This window comes from Lepidochelys olivacea, assembly GCF_965140295.1.
Source record: "Lepidochelys olivacea isolate rLepOli2 genome assembly, chromosome: 11".
NCBI lineage: Eukaryota > Metazoa > Chordata > Testudines > Cheloniidae > Lepidochelys > Lepidochelys olivacea.
The window spans coordinates 9006956-9030397 of record NC_140421.1 but is presented as its reverse complement, the minus strand read 5'-3'; the positions used below and the strand labels follow the sequence as shown (position 1 = coordinate 9030397).

Below are 23442 nucleotides of genomic sequence, written 5' to 3'. Positions count from 1 at the left end.
AACCCCTGAAATGTACCTTGAAATATATAATAATAATAATAATAATTAAAGAGGATGCAAACCCCTCTACAAATGAGCTCAAGCAGATCTTCCTACTGGAAACTAGTATTTCACTGGGGTATACAGAAGCAGTAAAGAAACTTGAGTGTCCAAAAGCCAGCATGAAGCCAGCACAAAGCAGGCCGGGACGGGCAGTTCCTTTTCAAGACTTCACCCTCGTGAACAATGGCTCTATTGCAGTCACCCTTTTCTTTTCTTCCAGTGATTAACATGCAGCCCATGCTTAAAAGAATGGGAATTTATTCTTCAGTTAAAACTCCAAAGATGCTATCGGGTCAGGTGGCTAATCGTTAAATCAAACTGCTGTCATCCTTGTTCAGTTCCTATCACCCGGGGCCAGGTTATTACTTGGGTTTATGCAAAACAAACAGCTTTGCTAAACATTCCACTAAAAAGAGGGTCAAATAAAGACAAGAAAGTAAGAGACAAACTATCAGCATCAAGCGAATGCTGCATTGCTCCCTCCCCCCAACCCGGTCCTCTGGACTGGACTGATCAGGCTAGGGGGTTTCTTCAACATTTTTGGCTTTTGTTTTTGTCAGCAGGGCCAGTTTTTTCTTTTCTAATTCCACTCAAGACTCCTTAGTGAGTACTGTTAACTTATTCTTGTCTGGGTCTGGCTAATTCAGTTTCTTTCTTGATCTACATAGACGTACAATTCTGTGTTTTCTATAGGTGAACTCAGCCATAAGAAATCTCTTATAACCTCCCCCATAAAGGACAAGCTCTGAGAGGCTTCCTTCAAGACACAGAGAGATGCTTAATGCAAAGTGCTCAGAAAGAATGTTAATTGCGGTAAGGCGTGCACGCATTCTTGGATCAACGGGTTATTTGGAAATCCTGTACTAGCTGCGGTAACAGGTATCTGAAAGGAAAGTCTGCTTAGTGCTGTCATCTGCTAACAATTCAAGATCTTTGTACTGTAGCGGACATGCCGACTCGCTGGTTATTTCAAAATGTAAAGCAACTGGGATTTTGCAACAAGGAAAGAAACAACAGCCCACTTCCCACGCATCATTCTGCCTTTATTTCAGTTTCAGAATGTCAGTTTTCAAGGATATCCAATGGCGCTAGTCCAAAGCTACTCAGTCTTAAGCTCATTCTGATCTCTTCTACAAGAGTTCTACAGTCAAGGACTCTCTACAGAGAATATCCCAGGCACTACCTGTATGAGATGTGAACAGGGAGACCATCCTCATGGCAGTTGAATGCTTCCAAAAAAAGTGGATACAAATGTTCCACTGGAATTTTTTAAGAGCAGAAAAATTGTACTAGGCAGAATGACATCCATGTACGGAGACTCTCTCTGCCTTTCCATTTCCTCCAAACAAGCAGTATCACAAAACCTTATGATTAACATTCATTTGCTTTGAAAGAAAAACTTTTAAAATGTGTTTTTGTCCTTGTGGCTTGTTGATACCAGGCAAAAAGTCAAAACTAGGATTTGCATCAAAAGTCTGTAGCCAGGAGACTGTCATTCCTGGTTTCTCTTCCCTCAAGGATTAAAAAGTTACTTTTAATTAATGTTATTTCAAGAAGTCAGGATTGGCATTTTTACCTCAAGTGTCAGCTCTAAAGGCTAGTAAGTAATGCAAGGGCATTCAAATAGTTTACATAGTTCTGCTGCCTGTTGCAATCCAGCTTTTGGATGTCTCCATATGCTGCAGCCTATGACTCAAGTAGTGTAACTTAACAAACGGTATGGAGTTAAATGTTACTTTGGGCCTCTACTGCAGTATGTTGTGGAGGACTGTCCCATCAGCAATGGCTGTATACTGAGTGTCAGACCCTCCGCTGGGATACTTCGGCATAGCTCTGTTAAAGTCAGTGGAGCAGTCGGGGGTACCATTTCAGAAAAATGTTGTGTGTAGGTAGGCGGGTGGGAGTTGTGTCAGCATACACAACATTATATGTGATTATATTATACTTTGCAAAGTCTGGGGGAGAGGAGGCAAAAAGTGTGTGTGGGGGGGAACAAACTGAGGAGGAGGCAGGAAGCAACTGCCCCCCCTTGTCCTATAGCAAATGACATGGATATGATGTCTATTTACACCAGCTGAGGATCTGACCCTGAACAGCTTTAAAAGCAGAGACACTGAAACCAATCCAGTTGGATAAATTCTAGCTTTGAAAAGCACTCATTTGGTTCTGAACCCTAATACACAGGTTGAGTTCTAGTGTATTATGAAAACACATCTTCACTCCCCAAGCTCCCTGTGGGAACATTATTGACCCCCTTCCCAGTGCTGCAAATCTGCTTCATGTATGAAGAAATCCTTTCCCCAGTCCAAATGGCAAAGCACCTGGATGTCGCTTGAGCTTTGCAGACTGATACTGGGGAATTTCTGAACTAAACACCAATCGGACACTAAATACACCCAGGATTGTATGAGTAACATATGTCGCTTCCTCCCTGCATGGTCTGGCAGCAAGTTCAAATGAAATGGGACTGTCTGAAAAATCTTGCCCTTAAAGGTCAGACGTAGAGCGTGTCTAGGTCCTTTTGGAGTTTTACAGAGAATCTGGTCTGAGGGAAAATTATGGCAAGTAAAAACTGAAGCAGAAGTTTGACCACAGCCCTGACCTCTGATTGAAAATGCCTCATTGCTAGTTCAACCACAGGCAGACAGACATGATTTAATCCAACTTTTTTGTTCCTTTCACTATCCAGAGGGAGAGAGCTAGGTTTTTTTTCCCTTTTCCTGAGGGGTATAAAACATTTTTTATCCACCCACTATAGCCAAGGTAATATTCCACAACCACCAACTCTGAATTCAGACAAAGTATGCTTAGAACTTGGCAGGGCTAATAAAACGTGAAACAGTTTAAGATGCCCTAGAACATTTTTATATCACTTGTCCAGAGAATCATATATCTGTTTGCGCATTTGGGGGAAGGGGGGGACAACCCAACCCATAAAGATGGGCTCTCTAACCAAAGATTTAAAGATATGGGGAAGACTGGGATATTGTGCCTAGTGGCTGAATTGAAGCATTCTCGAATGAATAACAATACCTAACCCTTACATAGCACTGTTCATCTGTACATCAAAACATTCACTCCACCTCAAAGCACTTTACAAATGATATATGTATCATTATCCAGATAGAGAAACTGAGGCACAGAAACATATGACTTGCTAAAGGTCAGCCAGTAGGTCAGTCGAGAGCTGCAAATAGAACCTCAGGGCTTGTGAGTCCTTATTCAGTACCCCAGCCACTGCGCCAAAATGCTTCCCATTGAACAAAGAATCCATTTAAGCTCCTCAGGGTAGGACGGTCTTTATTTATACCAGGTACATCACCAGTGTTCAATAAACAAAGACATTTTCCCTGGCACCTATGCTTTTTGTAGCCCTCCAACACCATGTTTCCAGCCACTGTATCAGTAATGAGAACTGCTGGAACACCAGATTCCCTCTCCCACCTCCATCAGGAGGCTAAATGAATCAGTCTTGCAATGTGCTGAGATGAATGAGAGAACAGAACATCATCCTAACAGAGATAAAATGGAAGAGACTTGACTTCTCTACTTGTAAAAGCTGGTGAGGAGCTTTCACTTACCGGAAACTTTAATACTATTAACGTTTTTCCTATTTTACAGGAACTGTAGCTCAGAAGAGAATCAGCTTTATAAATCTGTCTATTTCCTGACATTTAGCAATGCTTTTCAGCAGAGGATGAGGCATGACATGAAGCCATAAGTTTGCAAATAATTAAAGATTTACAAGCATCAAGTGAATCACAACAACTGCAAAAAAACAAACCTGTATCGCTCTGAAACAGGCAGCATAAGAACTTACCTCTCTGCATAGTATGAAAATAATTTTATCACCACCTTTGGATTGCTTCACTTCACTGGACAGTGGGACTGAAGATACATGACCATGTACGAGGTTACCAAAAAAAAAAAAAAATCTTGTTCATCTGTAGATTAGTTGAGGGCCCGAGTAATGGGGTCAGGAAACTAGACTGAGCAGCTCTTCACAGGCTTTATTGCTTGTAAGTGAATCATTTAGTAGAAGAAAAAATATGTATAAATCTTCTGGAAGACACGTTTTGCTAGCAGCTACCTTCTGAATAACACACCAAGTAAGCCAATAGAGAGAGTTTGTAAATGCATGTTCAAAGCTTCTTAGCAAACTGTCATATTGATCTAGCACAGCCTAAGGAAGCCTAAGAAGACTCAAGGAGTTTGGGCAAATGCTTGTATTAGTGCTCCCTTCCTCTTAAGAGTTTGCTGAGACGGCACTTCAGTGTTTCCCAAGTAGTGCACCTCCGACCCTGGCAATCCATCAAGTGAATGCAAATTGTGGACCAGACAAAACCAGGCAAACAGCAATGCTGCTTAATAATAATGTACTCCCAAAGAGAAGGACTTCCTCGACAATGATTACTGTGTACACATTTAAACTAAACACCCAAACTTCTTATTAGCCTCATCATGATTTGTGTTTTTGTTCCCTTTGAAATGCTCCAAAGTAAATGGTACAAGTTTACTCAAGGCTAACCTCAAACAGTAGGCTTTCTGAACTATGCAAACGAATAAAAGTCAGGAGACATATATTATATATATACTCGCACACACAGAGCCCACATTTATTGTAAGTCCCTTTTGAAAACCAACACCCAGCAAAGTGAAGTTAAGGAGCATGGTTTAAAAAAAAAAATCTTGGCAATCACCACCCTCTCTGCATTAGGCTTGAATGGATCTAATTTGGTGGGGATCATTCTGCAAAGTACCATTGGGTAAACGCCCCTAAATGTCTGTCTCTAGCTATGTAATTTAGATACAGTGATTAAAAGCAATAAAAGAGGTTTCCCTGCAGATCTGCACAAGGGGTTTCTGCTGCCAAAAACATTTGGTCTCTTTTCAGATGTTATTTTCCTCACTTAAACTTGTATGTTTATTTCTTCATTGTGCTTTAAATACTGGAAGGGATCCTCAGACCATATGATGTGCCCATCTAGAGATTAGAGGTTAAAAATTGACATAAATGAAAAATGTGGTATGTCAGGTTGCTTTACGAACTCTCCCATTAAAGTGAAACACTTCTTAAGAGATGGGGCCATACCAGGTTACTCCATCCATGTATCATGTGGGCCTAGTGCAAGGAATGCATGAGGTTTTTTTTCCTTGATTTGTACAAAACTTGGCACAATGGGGTCATGGTCTATGATGGGGGTGCCTTGTTGCTATGATATTACAAAGAAAATAATATTTTAGTTGCCTGGGTTATTTTGAAATGGTTAATCCATCTATACTCCAATGAAATTGCTGCTCATTACTTTTCACCTGAATGAGCAAAACCACTTCCAAAACCAGTGAATTTTCATATCTTTTATAACAGGACCATCACTGGTGATGTATGCATTCAAGTTTGGTTTCTTTAAATAGGGACTATTGCAAATGACTCTTTTAGCTTGTTGGTCAAAAAAATCCCTGCCACATACAATTTATCTCAGTTCCAAGGGAATTCTACGTATAAAGCCAGAGTATGAGCTGCTTACTATGGATGTACACCTTTGCCCTCAGCTGGATGGAATCAGATCTACTTTACTATGTGTCAAAGTCTATATTGGTAACAGCTAAAAACTATGATGAATGCACTTAACGAATGAATAGTTTTTATTTCCCATTTCCAAAATTTTTACAGATGATATATAGTATATACAGATGGGCCAGGGCTGTAACACTAAATTCTTTCAGTAATAAATAAAAACTAAGCAAGCAGGCATATAAGTATAGCTGGATTAAAAAGGGTCCTGTATTAGTAACAATGCCACCAGCAGTCTTGGAGTTCTTCTCAAGCATTTCAGCAACTCAGTCTACCACACTGAACAAAGTGACACCTCTTGGCACTTGTAGACCTTATCTTGTGAAATTACTTACCTTGTTGTAGAGCAAACTTGAATATGTGCAGCCACACTGTCCTATCCCAGGATGTTAAGGACAGTCACAGCCGCATATGGGTTCTGTGCTGATCAGGCCCTAAGAATGTTATTTTCCTTGGGCGGGGGCAGGAAGGAGAGAATAAAGGTGACTACTGTTTCACAAGTCTCCTCTGCACACTCTGAGATTCTGGAGAACACATGCTGTCAGAGCCACATGGCCTGGAAGCTAGAGGTGTACTTGAATAGCACTATGTCAGTGCCCCCAAGCACTCCTGGTCTGTATGGTGGAAATACTTTATGCTGTTTCCACCACTCCTAGCCTTCACTTTCATGCATTCCACTGATTCCTATGTCTGAGGACAAACTAGATATTGTTGGCCACATTCTACATGCACAACGGTATAAACTGGGAGTAGAACATCACTGAAGTCAAAGGAGTTGCACTAGTACTAAACTGGTTTAAATTCAGAAGCAGGCCCTCTTGTCTAACACTGTTACTGCTGCAGCATTGCCAGCTGCAGGGCAAGTGTAAAAAACTTGGCTTCTGCTCCTATTGTTACAGAGGATTCCAAAATGACGGGGTAATTAAGACACCGTGAATTAAGGCATAACAAGATGACTTTGTCCAATATCAAAAATTCCAAATATAGATTTCAAATAACTTCCAGTGGTCCAGGTTCATCTCTCCATGATAAACAGTGATATCGATAATAACATTCTAACTTGTCAATAACATCTGGAAGCATTAAGATGGAGATAAAAATATAACCATAGAGGACATCAGCCTTCAAGTATATAACAGAACAGGGAGAAAACAGAAGCAACTTGCCTTCTTTTGGACCAGATTACAGTCACTGTGTCAGCTAGGCTCCCTGTGGTGCGGCTGCCAGCATAAGCCTGTATTGGCTGGGTTTCTTCAGAAGCCACTCTAGCACTTGAGCTGAAACTCTCTTATTGAGCAAGCTGCTATTTTTGCTATGGGATTGGCCCAACATTTTTTCCTGGCCTTGACTTGATGGGTGTAAACGTGTCTACATGCCTTATTTGCTGTTGCTAACGTGCCTCAATACCACAGTTCCCAAGCAGGAAGCCATTGATGATTGGGTGTGTGCAATACATAAAATAGGCTGTGGCACACCAGGCTCTATTACTAGGAGTGCATTGGCAAAGTTATCTGGCACATTGATGCACAACTTTGAGGTAAGCCACACTCCAAATTGGTACGCTCTTGAGAATATGTTGAACAGAGAGTGTATTGGTACTCAAAACCTTTAAGCTGGCATTTCCAGAGCATCCACCAATTATGGGTGCCCACCTTGAGACACTTGGTACACAGGCTGGTGCTGAGGGCAGATGTGAGGTGCTCATTAAATTAACCCCTCATTCTTCATGTGCCCTTTTAACCAAGGTGGGCCAAACCCATTAGGACAACTAGAAGCTGGGTCTCTAATGATACAGGTACTTTTAAATGCAGGATTTTTTAATCCTCAGATCAACTGGCAGAGCAGATTCATAGACTTTACTTGTGATTCCTTCAGCTTGCACAGGAGATCCTAGTACTGAAGCAGGTAGGTAGAGGTTTGTGTTAGTATGTGCATATGCTTGCATCACTCAGAAGGCAGGTTTGGAGCTCAGTTTGGGCCATACCACACACACACACACCATTACTCTTCCATGATGGTTCTTGTCATGGAGATGGGGGAGCGCAGGGCTGATAAGTGAGGAATGGGAACAGGGGCCTTTGATGTGACTTTCAATGGGACTTTGACACCTAACTCCCTTAAGTCCATGTGAAATTCAGTCTAAACTTAGTTCAACATTCTGGACTTCAAGACTTTACACCTTAGGGAGATGTAAATGGTTTGACAAAGCTGCACATTAAGTTCAACTTCTTCTCGAATTTTAAAGTGTTTGCAAAAATCAAAACTAACTCCTGATTCCATTCAGAGTTACACAGATTAGACGCACAAGACAAATTACAGTGCATTCTTTAAGAGTCAGTCTTTCTTTTTCAGTGCAGACAAACTAGCTGTCCTGTAACTAAGGAGACGATTTGTCTCTCTCTCTCTCATGTTTTGTTTTAGGTCACCACCCAGAATTAATGTCTGCAGAGAACTATGAGAAGAAGCACCGTAAGATTTTCCTATACATCAGAAAAAACAATGTTAGAAACGGAACTTGAAACAAGGAAACAAAGAGATGAACCATAGAGGGAAAATGAAACAAGAGTGGGTTTTTTTTTTCTGTTTTTGTTTTGTTTTAATTAGGACTTCAGAAGAGAGATTAGAAGGATAGGCTCTTGTTTGTGTGGGAGACTGAGCTTGACGAAAGATGCTTCTGGAATGAGAGTTAAGGCAGAGGGCTGATTTGAACAAGATAGAAGGGGCCCTTTAAAAGGTCTAAAAAGGCTCTGGAATTAGCCACACCCCTTACATCTCAGTATAAAGTAATTAAGGTTTTGCCTACACTACAAACAAAACAAACAAACAAAAAAAATCCTGCAGCAGTGAATCTCAGAGCCTAGGTCCACAGACCTGGGCTTGTGCCGTGGTGCTAAAAACAGCCACGTAGAGATTCGGGCTTGGGCTCTGACGCCCAGGGAACAGGGTGGGTTTCAGAGTCCAAACTCCAGCCCTACTATCTATCTGGCTGTTTTCAGCGCTGGAGCGCGAGCCCGAGTCTGTAAAGCCAGGCTCTGAGACTCGCTGCCATGGTTTTTTGTTTTGTTTTGTTTTTTTGCCACATAGACTTACACTATGAGACATTAGGTATGTCTTTATTTCAGAGTTAACTCACATGATCAGCATCTGAGTGAGGAACTGATTCAGCCTAGCCCAGGTGTGAACAGCCACACTGCAAAGACATATCCAAGTTATTGTGTCCTCACTTGTGTTGCACTCCCATGTGTGTTGCTAGGACTTCTGGGGACATAACCCATGGTTCTTTGTGCTGCAGTAAGCTGAGCTGCTCTGTGATTCTTTCCTAGTGAATTGTGGGAGATATTGTCTGTTCTACTGAACACACTGGGGCATTATATGAAGGCACTGGTGGACTATCAACACTTGACTGATTTAGTCTGTGGTCCTCACTGCAAAGTGGGTGGGTTACCAGGCTGACTGAAGGCTTCACATGGGTTTTAGCCAGCCTACAGCCCCAGATAAACCAGAAAGCCCAGGCTGAAAGCATGACCAAACTAAGGTACAAGATTTGTGTGTGTGGATGGAAGGAGGTAATTGGCAAAAACCCGAGTAAGAGTATCAGTGAAGACATACCCATATTCTCCAGCAAGGGGCATGGAGGAAAGAGTTAGGGAATCTCATCTTGTTTGGTTAAGAGGCTTTAGTCACTATGGGTCAGATCCATAGTTCAATGAAGTCAGTGGGAGTCTTTCCATCAATTCTGTTGGGCTTTGAGGCCCTATATTCCTAATTCATAGCATCTCTAGAAAAGAGAATCACAGAGCAAGAAACAGGATGGGCCAAATCCTGAAATCTCTACAATGCAAAACTCACTCTGACTTTATGAATGTATGAACAACAACTGAGCATTAGGAATTATATTTGAGTAAGGACTTCTGAGTTTGGTGCAATACTACTAATCTCTATAAAAAACCCTTTAACGCCACTTATGCAAACTGTTGTTTATAACAATATTCCAGCTAAGTTTGTACCTTTAACACACACATCCTGAATATGTCTGCAGAAACCTGATCACATATTAAAGTCTATTCAGTTTGAAACCAAATAAATGTCCTGTTGCCTGCCCATGCATAGGCAGAGCACATAAACAGACTCAAATTTCTATAAGATGATCACTGAAATGACTTTTTTTGTTAAAAAAAACTATGTTTATTTTGAGCAGCTTCCATGGCATCCTGAAGCATTTCAAAATAAATGAATATTCCCTTCGTTAAAAAAACTAAGTGAATATAGTAGCAAACTGATGATAGGGTAACATTCCTTGAAGCTAATTATAAGTATTAAATTTCAGTCAATAGTTAAATTTAAGAACACAGTGCGAAAGCTACTTCACAACTAAAGTATTAAGTTGTTAATGAAAAGCAGTTGAAACAAGAGATTAGATTGGCCAAATTTGTGAACATAAAAGATGCCTTTATTCCTATTTTGTGCATAAAAAAAGCACGCTTAAATAGATAATACTGTATCTATGGCCTCCTAAAACTTTAAAGACAATCTAGCATTCCAATACATCTGGAAGAGTTTGTGATGGAATCTGCTGCTACATATTATATTGCCAGAGTTCTGATAAAACTACCATCAAATGGAACAAAATCACTAACAGCAGCTTTCTGTCTAAGAACATACACACACAATTTTTTTTAATCAGAAAGCCCTGCGATGTCACTCAATGGATTCAGCAGCATGTTTAGCCAAACGACTGGCTCGATCTATTGGCTAAAAGTTATGTTTATGCGTGCAGTAATTTGAAGATCAGAATCTTTTGATTACAACAGGCAAATACAAACAAAGATTAACAGGCAGCATTGGCTTCTACAAAGCCAGTAACATAGAATGAACTTTCGACCATAATTACTGAAGATTGACGTACAAAAACATAGCCATGACCTCACCCTAGGAATCAATCTTTGAATGTGCTTTGTTGGTTTTTGTTGTTAGTTTCTGCTGTCTTAAAATTATCCAGAGTAATTTTTATGTAGCATACTTACTGATAAAAGAGTTCACAAAGTAAACTTTCTCTCTGTTCCTCTCCTCTGACACCCATTTCAGGTTTCTGTATATGATGTGGTTAAATGTCTCCATTACATTTTGTCCCAAACCAAAACTCCATATGCCAACTTTGGGAAAGTTCAAAATTGAAAAAAAAATAAAATGTCGGTCCGGATTGTGAAACCTTTACTCCCACTGAATGATATACTGAAGTCAATGGCACCACTTTGTGGAGTAAACCAGTACAAATATTCCCACCGAGTATCACAGTCTGGCCCTTTGAGACTTAAACTCACCTCTGCTATTCAAATTCAGATGAATTTCAAGATGCATATTTTATGTTTGGTCATTGCACTAGGTGATTCCAGACTTGTACCAGTAGCCTCACCACCATTACTCAGGAAAACTCTCACATGCGAGTAAAATTATTATTCCAAATTTGTTTGCCCACAAACTACGTTAATTATGGTTACATAGTAATAATAATACATTGCATTTATCTTACACCTTCCAACCTAGTCCCTTTGCATTTGTTTAAACCTCACAGCTCCCCCCTAGGGTGTTGTAAATATGCACTATTGCCCTGTTTTACAAATAAGAAAATGGAGGTTAAATGTTTTTTTAACCAAACTTGTCCTTAAAATCTTTACAGTCTTGCCTTAGATAACTACACAACATGATCTAAGTATTCTCTGTACTCCATATACCTGGTACAAGGAACGTTGCAAACAGGGGCATCAATGACCATTGAAGTCAGTGGGAATCCTTCCAATGAAGTCAATGGGCATTGGACCAGGTCCCTACTGCAGTAACATTAATTAGTATTTTAAGGCAATCAAAAAATGTACAAGTTCAAACACTATTGTCTGGGGCAAAGCCAGGTACAGAATCCTAATTAGAACGGGGCAAACCACCGATATTTTAATTCACTAGCAATTCCAAAAAATCAGGAGGAAAAATTGTTTTAGATCCGACCAAAACAAGAAATTTTTCAGCAAATTGAAAATTTGCAAAAATTTCATTTGGAGGCCAAATGGAATATTTCATTTTGATTTTTATCTTTCTAAAGGACATTTTAAAACAAAGATTTTTTGAACTGAAAAATCAAAATGTTTCATTATTAAAATGTCAACATGAAATCTTTAGCTCTCTCATGTTTTTTTTTTTTTTAAGGTTTCTTCAAACACAGTGAAATCTATACAAATTTGTAAAAAAGTTTCAGTGTTGCAGAAACTGCATTTTTTCCTGGAAAAAAAACATTTTAAAAAATTCACCCTGCTCTACTTCTGACGCCTCGTTGTCCTGCTTTGACCACCCACAACATCATCTCCCATAAAGCAAAGTAAGTTACACAACAGTTTTGCAGACCCGGGAGGATGATAATTGTCACTGCAAGTAAACAGAGAATCTATACTACAGCAGATATCACTGCAACTTCAAGTGACCAAATGTAACATTTTATTAAAAGCAAAATATACAAGTGGCCATTGCTAGTCAAACACTGATCCTTGGTTCTGAAGAAAAGTGTCTTACAAATGAATAACTAACACTGTGTTTCAGCTGTATCATAAATAAATAGGTACAGACCATTTGCATAGATCTCTGCCAGTTCTGCAGAGTGAAGACTGTTCGAGCTGTATTCATGCACACTCTCTCTCCCCACCTCTCTCCTGGTCTAAAGACCTTTTGTTATTTTTATCTGGTCTAGGTGAAGCAATGCACATGCTAGTGGCTCCAAATGCTGTCACCACCCGCTCCTTCATTTTTCTCAGCGCCTCTCTTTGAAGTTCCTCTTACTGAATATATCAGTCTTGTCACTTCAACATCAGCCACTTTATGTGGTGCTGCCACATGCATCATCTTGTATCCGTAGAAGTATATGACACAAACAACATTATTTCGCAGAGCTGTTTTACCCTTGGGGTGGGGGGAGAGAAAACCTTTTGTAGTGGTAAACACCCATTTTTTCATGGTTTGTGTGTATAAAAAGAGCTTCTGTACTTTCCACAGCATGCATCCGATGAAGTGAGCTGTAGCTCACGAAAGCTTATGCTCAAATAAGTTGGTTAGTCTCTAAGGTGCCGCAAGTACTCCTTTTCTTTTCAGTCTGTTAGCCATGTGGACTTCAATTCCACTCCCAGCACAGGGCTATGAACTGGGCCCTGTAGTTAAGGGAGAGGGGAGAGGAGTGGGCACAAACACTGACAATGCAATCAAAAATGGTTATGTGTGAACTGAAAAGTGACAGAGGTTACTGCTTCACTGCAGCTTGGATTAAGCATATTGTAGCTCTGATAGCTGCCCCCTAAAATATAAAGAGCAGTGCTTACAAAGAAGTTGCTGCAGATTTTCACAGTCTACCGATAACTAAGAATTTGTTTTTTTTCTTGCCTCTGCCAAAATGCTAGCTGTTGACAAACTAGTTCAAGTGCTACCAAGGCATCTTTCAGGAGCTGACTGCACACAACTGAACAGATAGATACCTCGTTAACGTGCTATATTTCAATCCAGAGAAAACAGTGCACATCAAGAGACTATAAACAACAACAAGTACAAATGATACAGGTCATCTATGATGAATGTATGCAGTGTTACATGAAACATGACACACAGGCTTTCTTTAGCAAGGGAGGGGGAGGAAGGAGAGATGCAGGAGGACCGTAGTTTTTTATGCATTTGTCTTCTGTAAAAGCTGACACAGCCAAGGAGGCAGTGCGGCCTAAAGAGTGGACGTTTCTTTGCTGTTTTACACCGAAAATTCCTCCCAGATTTTACCTTTCCACAGGGGTAGCAGAGGCAGCAGCATTTGCATCCAGATTAGGCTGTGATTCATGGTTTCGGACAGAGGCTGCATCAGAGAGTAGGGCTTGATTCTGAATCAGCAGCACCAAAATTTGGCAAGCTGCTCTTGCAATATTTCACCCCCAAAAAAGGGAAAATCTTGCACAGCCATCCATTCTTGGAGCATCTTGGAGTGAAGTCATGCAAGAAGAGCTCTTCTGGAAAGAATTTGGCCTCATCAGAGTCAGAAAATTGACCACTACACCAGCAGGTTCTAAAGCCCCTCACTCTGCCCCTGACATCAAAGATCCTGATTCAACAAGGTTCTTAAGCATGTGCTTAGATTTAAGCATAGAGGTAATCCCTCTGATTTAAGGTTAGGGGTGTGCTTACATACCATGCTGAATCAGGGCTAAAGGTGGGATTTTGGTCTCTATACTTTTCTGAATAAAGGAACAATTAGTAATTAAGACAAGTTCAAAGGTTACTGTCATTAGCAGAAAAAGGGTGTGAGGAAAAGGAAACAGTTAATAAATCACTATTATATTATGAATATACAACAACCGTTGTTCACTGTATATTCATTAGCCGACGGATCCCAGGCTATTTCGGAAAGCTAACTTCAAAGATTTTATAATGCACACCCTGATGCTAATCAAAGGCTCTTTATAGCAATCACTTTGGTGACAGAACTTTTTTTTTCACTTTCATTTGAAGTAAGAGTTATGGAACAGTCATACTACGAAAATACCTACAAGTAGTAGCTGCTCAGAAAAGGGCTGAGATATAATATGACTGCTGATTTTTGAACTGCTATGCATGCTGTATATGCCTGGAAACATAATAAATGTGCACGGCTTGGTTTGTAGCACCTAATTTGCAATAATATTGAAGTCCCACACAATAACTCATTTACTACTCTTATAATAAATATATAAAAAAAGACAAATTGCTACATTGAACATGCATTTTCTTCACTGCAAGTAGCTGCTACCCCAGGGAGAGAGCCCTGTACTGCTAACTAATAGTAAATCCTTTGGAAAATCATGTGTCATAATGATGGACAACCAGGGAAAGAGTATTAAATAGATTTAGAGGTTAGATACTCTAACAAGAACAAAAGAGGCCTTTTGCTAGCTAGCACCAATCAGAGCTGTCTTGTTGGTATGATTAGCACCAAATCCAAAGAAAGTTTCCATTATGAGATAAGAGAAAAGGGACAGTTTCTAGGAATCTTTCTAGGAAAACCATTTGGGGTAGGCCACATTGCCATAAAGTTCACACAATATTTTGGTTTCCAGGAGATTTTAACAGTTTGGTACTAGCATCATGGTCTCCTTCAAACTCTCCAGGTTGGGATCATTTTCTTCCTCTTTTTGTCCATCTATCAACCAGCACTTCAATATCCCAAAGCACGTCTGAGCTGAGGTATATCATCACTGTATGAGCCCAACACAAGACATACAGATGACTTGAAAAGACACCCAACCGGAGAGAAAAAGGCACACTTCCTGGAGGTTAAGAAACCATAATAAAGACAACTACACATTCCCTAAAGGCAGCTACTCGCATGCTTAAAGTTAAGCAGAAGCATTGGTGTTTGCAGGATCAGACCCTAACAATACCATCTCCTACAGAGGGGTACAAGGTGGAAAGGTCAGATCCAGATCCAAACAGGGTTTTGGCTTAGACTGATTTCCACTAGCAGCTTCTAATTAGATTTGCCGCTATGGAGGTGGAAATTTAATTCATCATAAACCTCTTGATTGGTTTCAGAGGCACCATTGGAATATTCCAATCTTGATAGAAACAAAGTGCCTTTTTACTCTGTTTTTGTGGATTCCTCAGTATCTATTTCATACCTTTGGAACTCCCAACTGCTCTCTTACTGGCTCCAAGTTTCTCCCCTCAAGAATGTTTTCTACTGTTTAAGATCCATCACCCTGCAATGATTTATCGCTATTTTGCAATCGCTATCAGTTTACTATTTTAACTGATACACCATAAATCAAGAAGAAGAATGTTAGGTGGGACTTCAGAGTGTAGCTTTCATTCATTACCTGCAAAGATTATAGCCACTTCATAAAAACCAATATCAAGCGAAGAATCTTATTGGCAAGGGCCAGTAAAATTCATTTCATGCTTCAAAAGTTTGTGATTGGTCTGGCATGAAAAAAACCTCTCCTGTTGGAAATAATTTTTGTTTTAAACCAGCAAACACCCAAGACTGAGCTATGTCAATTATGTGCAGTGCTTTCTACTCAACTACAATGGAGACTATTCCATACCTGTCCTTGTAAAACCAATAGTATGCTTACTATTCCTGAACAGATGGAGAGATATATAGTTGCAGTGCTAAAATCCAGGCCCCCAGCATTACAGGAGTTACCTCAAAGTTGCATGACTCTGAAACTATGCATAGGAAGAGTCAGGCTGAATATCAGGTGGAGATAAGATTCCTAACACTGAGATTGCAGAAGACTCTCCTAAGGGAAGTGATGAAAAGCTCATCATTTAAAAGCAGACTTAAAGATGACACCCTGTAGTGAACTGAACAATCCTAGACTGAATGGAAATGGTCAAGATGGCCTAGAATACACTTTTTATTTCTAGATTTATGTGATTCTACTTCATCTCCAGTTCCTCACTATTTTAAAGTTCTCAGCTCAAATCAGTAAACAATAAAGAACCTCCAGACATCTGAAAATCAAGAGAGACTATATAGTCTAACATGGCCTGTTTTCCTAGACCTTCAAGCCCACCTCCCTGCTCTCCCATCAATTCCGGCCTGTTTCAAAACCCATTGATTTCAGTGACTCAGATTCATCTGTGGTAGATAGTTCAATGTCCTGCAATGGCAGCCTATTGACTATGTTTCATTCTCCCCTTGACAATGAGTGAAATATTTTAAAATCTAAATTTAAGATGTCCTGGTTTACCCAGTTTTTAAGACTCTTCTCCTTAGCTTTAGATTATGTCACCAGAATAAATCTATCTATCTATGGTATTTACATGGTCCCCCCATCACCATGATACCCAAGCGCCTCACAGTCTTTAATCTGTTTATCCTCATTGCTCCTGCATGTAAGGGTCAAGAAGTGTTGTTAGCCACATTTTACAGATGGAAACTGAGACACAGAGAGACTAAGTAACTTTTCCAAGGTGACACAGGATGTTTGAGGCACAAGTGAACCCAGGAATTGAACAAAGCTAGCGCTCTAACCACTGGACCATCTTCCTTCCCTAAACAATTTGACTTGATCACAGAATCATTTGAGCTGAGAAGGTCCTCTAAGCAGATCATCTCTCAAAATAGCTTTGTACATGTCTAGTGATAAGAGCACAAGACTGGGGAGTGAAGACTCCTGGGTTCTAACCCTAGCTCTGTACTGACTCTCAGTGAGACGCTGAGGCTAATCACATCTTGAAGCTTTAGTTCGCCAGTCTGTAAAATGGGTCTCTCTCGCTCACATTCATCATCAGGGTATTAGGAGGCCTCATTAGTGAAAGTCTGCGAAGTGGTGTTAGAATAGAAGTGCAAAACTTTTTAAGTTCATGTTCTATTTTTTCCCTTTCCAAAAAGAACAAACCCACTTGTCAATTCCTTAGCATCTTCTTATGATTCAGACTGTCAAGAGTTTGTATCAAACTTGGGTTGCACAGAAAGTACAAACATACATTGCTAATTTACACTTTAAGAGGTAGAAGAGAAACCTTTTTCTTCAACTTACCATTTGTTACTCAAATACCTTTCACCCTGTCACACAGTTACTGGAAGAAAACTGCTGAACTGGAGCTGTATAGCTCATCCTCAAGGCTTCTTGATGTAGCAGTATGGACGGAACATCAAGTGGACGACTGTGTACAAAGGTGTGGTTATGATGAATCATTTATGACCCCAGCTAAAGCTTTAGGAACAACATTCACTAATGTAAAGGATAACTTGACTCTGGGAATACTGCTGTCACGCTGGCTGCATATTTTACAAGGGGAAAATATTCCTTTAGGTCTGTTTGTTGCGTTAACCCTTTCAAGCCCTTGTTTTTGTTGCAAGGACATTTTGATCTTTTTTCTTCATGAAGAGAATACCAAACAGCACCTACCATTTTCATTTTAGTTTCTACTTCACATATCCCTGGATTCGGAGAGACTTTTAGGCCTGGAGAATGTTTGAAAAGGAAGCTCACTCCTAGCAGAAGAAGAACATCTTTATTTTCAGCACAGCATTAAAAATGTGTATCTGATTCTACAGTGACCTTTATCTTTAAACCATACAGACAACATTGTACAATTATAGACTTGGCTATCGAAAATAGCCCACGTTCTAGCCTCTGCAAATCATAAGACTGTGACCTTGGTCAGAATTTAAAATGATGCCCTCAGTAGAGCATAAATGCAGTGGTTGAACCGTCTTCCTTTATTTAAAACAGAGATTTAAATAATACCACCGCTAACTAACTGCTCACTAAGGAACTCTAGAACATTTTCTCAGTTCTCACTTTGGTGGTTCTTTATAATCTCCTTTTTAGTCTACGTCTGAAGCAGAGCACTATCCCCAAAAGCCATAAAGGGCCAATCCGGTTAAGCCTTTGTTCTTGTTTAAGCATATGCTTTGTTACATTAAATGACACAGAGAACAAACAAGTTGGAATCAAGGAGTGTGCATACAGAAAGAAACCATCATCATTATAGTCAATGCATCAGCATGCGGCACATCGGTAAATACCGTATATTCCCACAAGGCACCATTGCCAAATATGCAGACGTTATGCTTTTCCATACACAAAGCACAATGAGATAATCTCAAACAAAGATGATTCTGAATGAAATTAACAGGGACGAACAAGAGGAAGGACTCCAGGAGACAGCACACGACTCTCTGACACTTTGCTTTGAGATTAACACAAAATGGCTGCCTATCTCTGCAAACAGCCAAATCCTTAGAGATTTAAAGGTGCAATACACACAAAACAAAGGCATAACAATTGTGTTGCTAAATACACCAGAGATGACATTTGTTCTGCTTTTGATAGCAATTGGTAAACCTGCAAAAGATTGGATGAGTTGCATAGAAGTATCTAGAAGTTTGGATACTTGAACTTCTTTGGCCTACAAAAATAACCTAAAAATGTCACTAGAAGAGCCTCACTCATGGTATTTCAGTACCAGGTTTTTTGCCTCCCCAAACAAAAAATTTGCCGCCCCAAGCTCCGAGAGCACAACTGCCCAAGCAAAAAAAAAAGGCTGGCCGGAACGCCGCCCCTGGAATTGTGCCGCCCCAAGCACGTGCTTGCTTTGCTGGTGCCTAGAGCCAGTCCTGTTTGTTCAGTCCTTTGGGTTCCAGCCATGAGTGGAAGAGCAGAGGTGGCAATAATGAGATACATGTAATTGAAGTTCTTCTGAACCTTAAGAAAGGGGTTGAGTTTGGGGACATAAGTTCAGGTCAGTACTTACCTTATAAGAGCTGATTCATCCATGCCTAACTTTCTAGTGGTGTATTTAACTCAACTGTGATGGTTTAAACAAAATATTTCCTTTCCACCCTTTATGAGTTTTCACTGAAGGACTGAGGACCAAATTTGTGGTAAGGGGAAGGAAGTGCTGAATGGGGGAGGCAGAAGGCATGTGCAGGGCAAAGATGTTTGTCTTATGCTGAGTACCGAGACTTTTATAAGCCACGGAGCTACTTTTGAGGGAGAGCAGCACAAGGTAGCTACAGCCATTTTATCTGTGTGTATCCCTGCCAAGTACAAGAGGGTGGTTACTGTGGCAGGAAAAGAAAGAGCTCCCCATGTCCCCACTGGGGGACTGTATATCATCAGAGTCCACTTCATGCCTTGGTTTCGCTTTTAATTAAAATGGTAAGCTCACCTGCCCTACACCATCTCAGTGTCAATCTATTCTCCACAATACACACACACACACACGTCCTTGTTCCTCCGCCACCATCCTTCCAGCAAAACAGTATGAGACAGGACTCCCTTAGGAGTCCTCAAATCATCAGAGATCTAATTGTTGGTCCGGTCAAACCCAGCTGTCCCATTTGGCACCGGAGAGCAATTCCATTAAGCTAATTTGCTTAGATTTAAACAAGAATGGTGGAAAGAAGTCCCTTCATTGGCAGATGCAGAACCCCCATGAGCACATCTCATAGATCCATAATGAATTACGCTCTAGCTCATTAATAAAAAATGAGAAACCATCATCTCATTTAAATCTTCTATGCTGGGACGGCCTGCAGATAAACCTCCCCAGCTCTCTCTCTCTTCAATTCCTCTGTGTTCAAACATATAATGAGACTACTGGATGGACAGGACAAAGTAACCACGATTTAATAGAGCTTAACTTGCAGGAGGAGGAAATTACCTCTTCATTACAGTCATACAACTTTAATTTTAATGACTTTTCAATCTACATTAACAAAGAGCTTGGATTGCAGGCCTTGGTGGGGCTACCAACAGGGTCACCAAGTTATAATAACGTCACAGGATACAAAGGAGTTATGCTGTGTTATAGCAATGAGCTATTTGTTGCTTCAAATCCCAAGGAGTCTTGAGAGCTAATGTGATTCAGAATTGCAAAGTTTCTGAATGTTAAAAAAAAACAACAGAAGTTCAAAATGAATCTTTTAGACACTGAACTCTCCTAAAAGAGTTTGTTGGTTACTCTGAGTCATAGACTCTTGAGTCAGTCTGGCTAATCCCTTGTTTATCTTCACAAACCTGACCCATAGCTAGGATACTCACAACATGACTAGTCAAGCATTTTGAGTTACCAAGTGAGATGGAGAAATAATAAAGAGGGATTGACTAAAGGAACCTATAAAAACAAATTGCAGTGTCTATACGATATTTAATCACAGCACCAGGCAGGATCTCTTATTTATTTTAATAATCTTGAGTTATATGGCAAAGGAAATACAAATTACAGATCACAATTTCATATATACAACACAAACTTTATTTTGCATAGCATCCTTCATGCAAACTGTAGCCCAAAATGCTTTACACACTTAGATAAATAACAGCAAAGGGAGAGAGAGTTATAGACAAAAGGGGAAAGAAAATGCATTCAGCTGAGATTTGGAATGAGCTGGAGAGCTGATAAGGTTGAGAGGTAAGAAGCAAGGCTGATTCAGATGGTGAGAGATGGTCTTGCACCAGAAATGAACAGATTATACAGAGGATGAGGTCAGAAAAATCTATGACAGATAAGCAGACGATGGAGAGGAGAGATGGGAGACACAAGGTAAGCTGGGGGGATGGGGAGAATCTATGGTATTATGGTATGGTTACTATACATGTGGCACACATATGCTTTATTACAAGAGTGGTAGTGACCCAGGAATGTAAGCTGCTTAATATTTTCCATTATAAACATTCTTCCAACAGTTTTCTTTAAAAAGAGCTTAGTGCTTCCATGCTTTACAGAAGGAACTTGACATTTTGGCAGGAGGACAGAACTGGGGTCAAGGGGGTGCCATTTGCTGGCCTCATGAAAACCCATTCAGATTTGGGCAAGTTATGATCTACTGAAAAATCCCCATTTCCCATCTGTGGTTTGCTCAGTACAGCTTGTTCATGGCTTGCTGCCAACCCCCCAGATGTTCTATTGGTTCTATGCATGCACCATCCCAGGATCTTGCTTCAGCATGCCCCACAGGACTACTCCATTCAGGATACAGACCAAATTAATCCTTCTCCTGCTGTTGCTGCTTTTTCCCCCCAGGGGAATGTGCACTTAGCTGGGAACTAGGAGATCATAAATTCAAGTCTCACTTCTTTTAATGACTGGTGTTAATATTCGGTGCCCTCCGATAGTACTCATTAGTATTATAGTTATGGCTTAGAAGCCCCAGTTAACACTCAGTGCCCCATTGTGCAAGCCACTGTACACATTCACAAATAATGAAGAGATGGCTCCTGCTCCAAAGAGCTTACAACCATGGTATGTGACAAGAGACAATAGTGGAGATAACACAGAGAGATGAGGGGCACAAGGTAACACTGAAATAATATGATTAGCATAAACAGCTGTGGTCAAATCACACCAGTTGTCTCATTATTTATAAGAGATTGGATCTTACAATGTTGGTACTTGAGAACAGGACATAAATACAAATGATTCACCAGGGAGCCTAGGAGCTTTCAGCATCCCATGCATCTTGGGCCAGCCCACCCCTACAATGGGATAATGAAGCCAGTTTTACAAACAAAAGTTGCTATCTGCCAGCTGAGGGTAGGTGTATGCTGCTTTGTTAGCCTGGGCTTAGACTCAAGTTTAAGCCCAGACCACCCTACTATCCAAAAAAAAAAAAATTTCTGACTCAGGTCAGTAAGCCATCAGGACCTGGGCCCATATACCTACCCAGGAGTGAGCTGTAGCTCATGAAAGCTTATGCTCAAATAAATTTGTTAGTCTCTAAGGTGGCACAAGTCCTCCCTTTCTTTTTGCGAATACAGACTAACATGGCTGCTACTCTGAAACAAGTCCCACCGTAACTTGGGTCCAAGCTCTGTCATTTTGCAGTGTGGACACAGCTTAAGCCACAGATCTGAATCAGGAGGTCTGAGTACTGCAGTTCGGACACATTAGCAAGGTTGTGAAACCTGAGTCCAGCAACTGTAAACCCAGGTTTACAAAGCAGTGCAGATGCTCAAATGCAGGTTTGGATTACCGAGTCTGCAAACATAAACTCCACAAACCTGGGCTGACAGTGCAGTGTAGACATACCCAGAGATTGCGGATTTAACATTACAGCACCAGAACCAGAGAACTGAGAAAAAGAACAGTGTGCTGTGCTAGAGTCAAGTGTTTCTTTCTCCTCCTCCCTTGCACGTTGTACACTGAGGTTATGTTCGCTTTTTGGAAAATATTTACTTTATTCGTTTTGAGAAAAAGCTTTTACATTTAAATACAAAATTCTGAAAGAAATATCATCTCCTCTGGGTTTTCTTTTTGACTGGGAAGACCAAGTTTTTGAGCATGTAAAAAATGCTGAGCCCACCTTTTAAACTGCCCTTTACATTCCCCACAGATTGCTCCGTATAACTGATCTAAGGATTTTGAGCTTTCACACAAAGCACAGAAATGTCTTCAATACCGAGAGACTGTGCACTTAAAATGCATCCTGAATAACAATTCAGATTTAATTGGACACTAAAAAAAAGTGTTCCCAAATGATCTCTAAGCACCTGAACATGCATTTAAAGAACGGACATAAACTGGGGACAAAAACCCAGCTAGACATTCATGCCAGAATAAAGGTCACCACATTTCCCACAATTACCAGTTGCAGGCCCGAGTCATATAGATGTGTAAAGAGATAGAGAGGAGTAGTAGATGTGTCCTACACCATGCCTTGATGATCAACAAGGTCAGTTGGACCAGTGGAAAGTGAATTCCTGACCCCAGGGCCTATGATTGAACACCTGCCTCCAGCCACCAGAGTCTAAGTCTAAGGACTGTTAACAGAAACAAACCAATTGTATATGGGGAAAAGTGGCCAGGATCCAAACCACATAGGTTGTGTAGATCTATAGCAACAGACATAAAAAGTTTATAGATAAGTTGCTATTGAACCAAGTCACTCATCACCATAAAATGAGACCCTCCTAAGCACGAATGAATTAAGGCTCTCGAGACCCTTGTGAGGCAGGGAAACCTTATCCCCTTTTTACAGATGAAGTAACAAGAACTTCATGGGTGAGATTTGTTAAAGCACTCAGTGCTGACCTAACTCTAATCCCACTGACTTCTATGCGACTTTTACTGCTGATTTCAATGGCGGAAGAGTTTGGCCAATGCTGAGTGCTTTTGAAAACTTCACCCTAACTGACTTGACCAAGACCACGCAATGAATTCATAACAAAATCACAACAGCAGCCATATTTCTAGGGAGTCCTAGTCCAGTGCCTTCACCACAAAACCATCTCTCTGCTCTGTATCGGCACCTTGTATTGTATCTGGAACTGAACAGTAGACCAGAAGAGCATGCACAGAGCTGATGTAATAAGATC

General features: G+C 40.5%; 1 protein-coding gene across 2 annotated transcripts in view; it reads right to left on the bottom strand.

Annotated features, from left to right (window-relative positions):
* The window catches only part of GLI2 (GLI family zinc finger 2), a 253069-nt gene that overhangs the window by 127637 nt on the left and 101990 nt on the right, over nt 1–23442 (bottom strand). The window contains exon 1 of one of the 2 annotated variants that reach the window (XM_084642886.1): nt 3863–3976. The exons of the other annotated variant lie outside the window; for it this stretch is intronic. Within the exon in view, the coding sequence (XP_084499012.1) occupies nt 3863–3872 (10 nt within the window). The 5' untranslated portion in view covers nt 3873–3976. Of the gene's footprint in view, nt 1–3862; nt 3977–23442 lie in introns of those variants that run through there. 2 annotated transcript variants of the gene reach the window in all.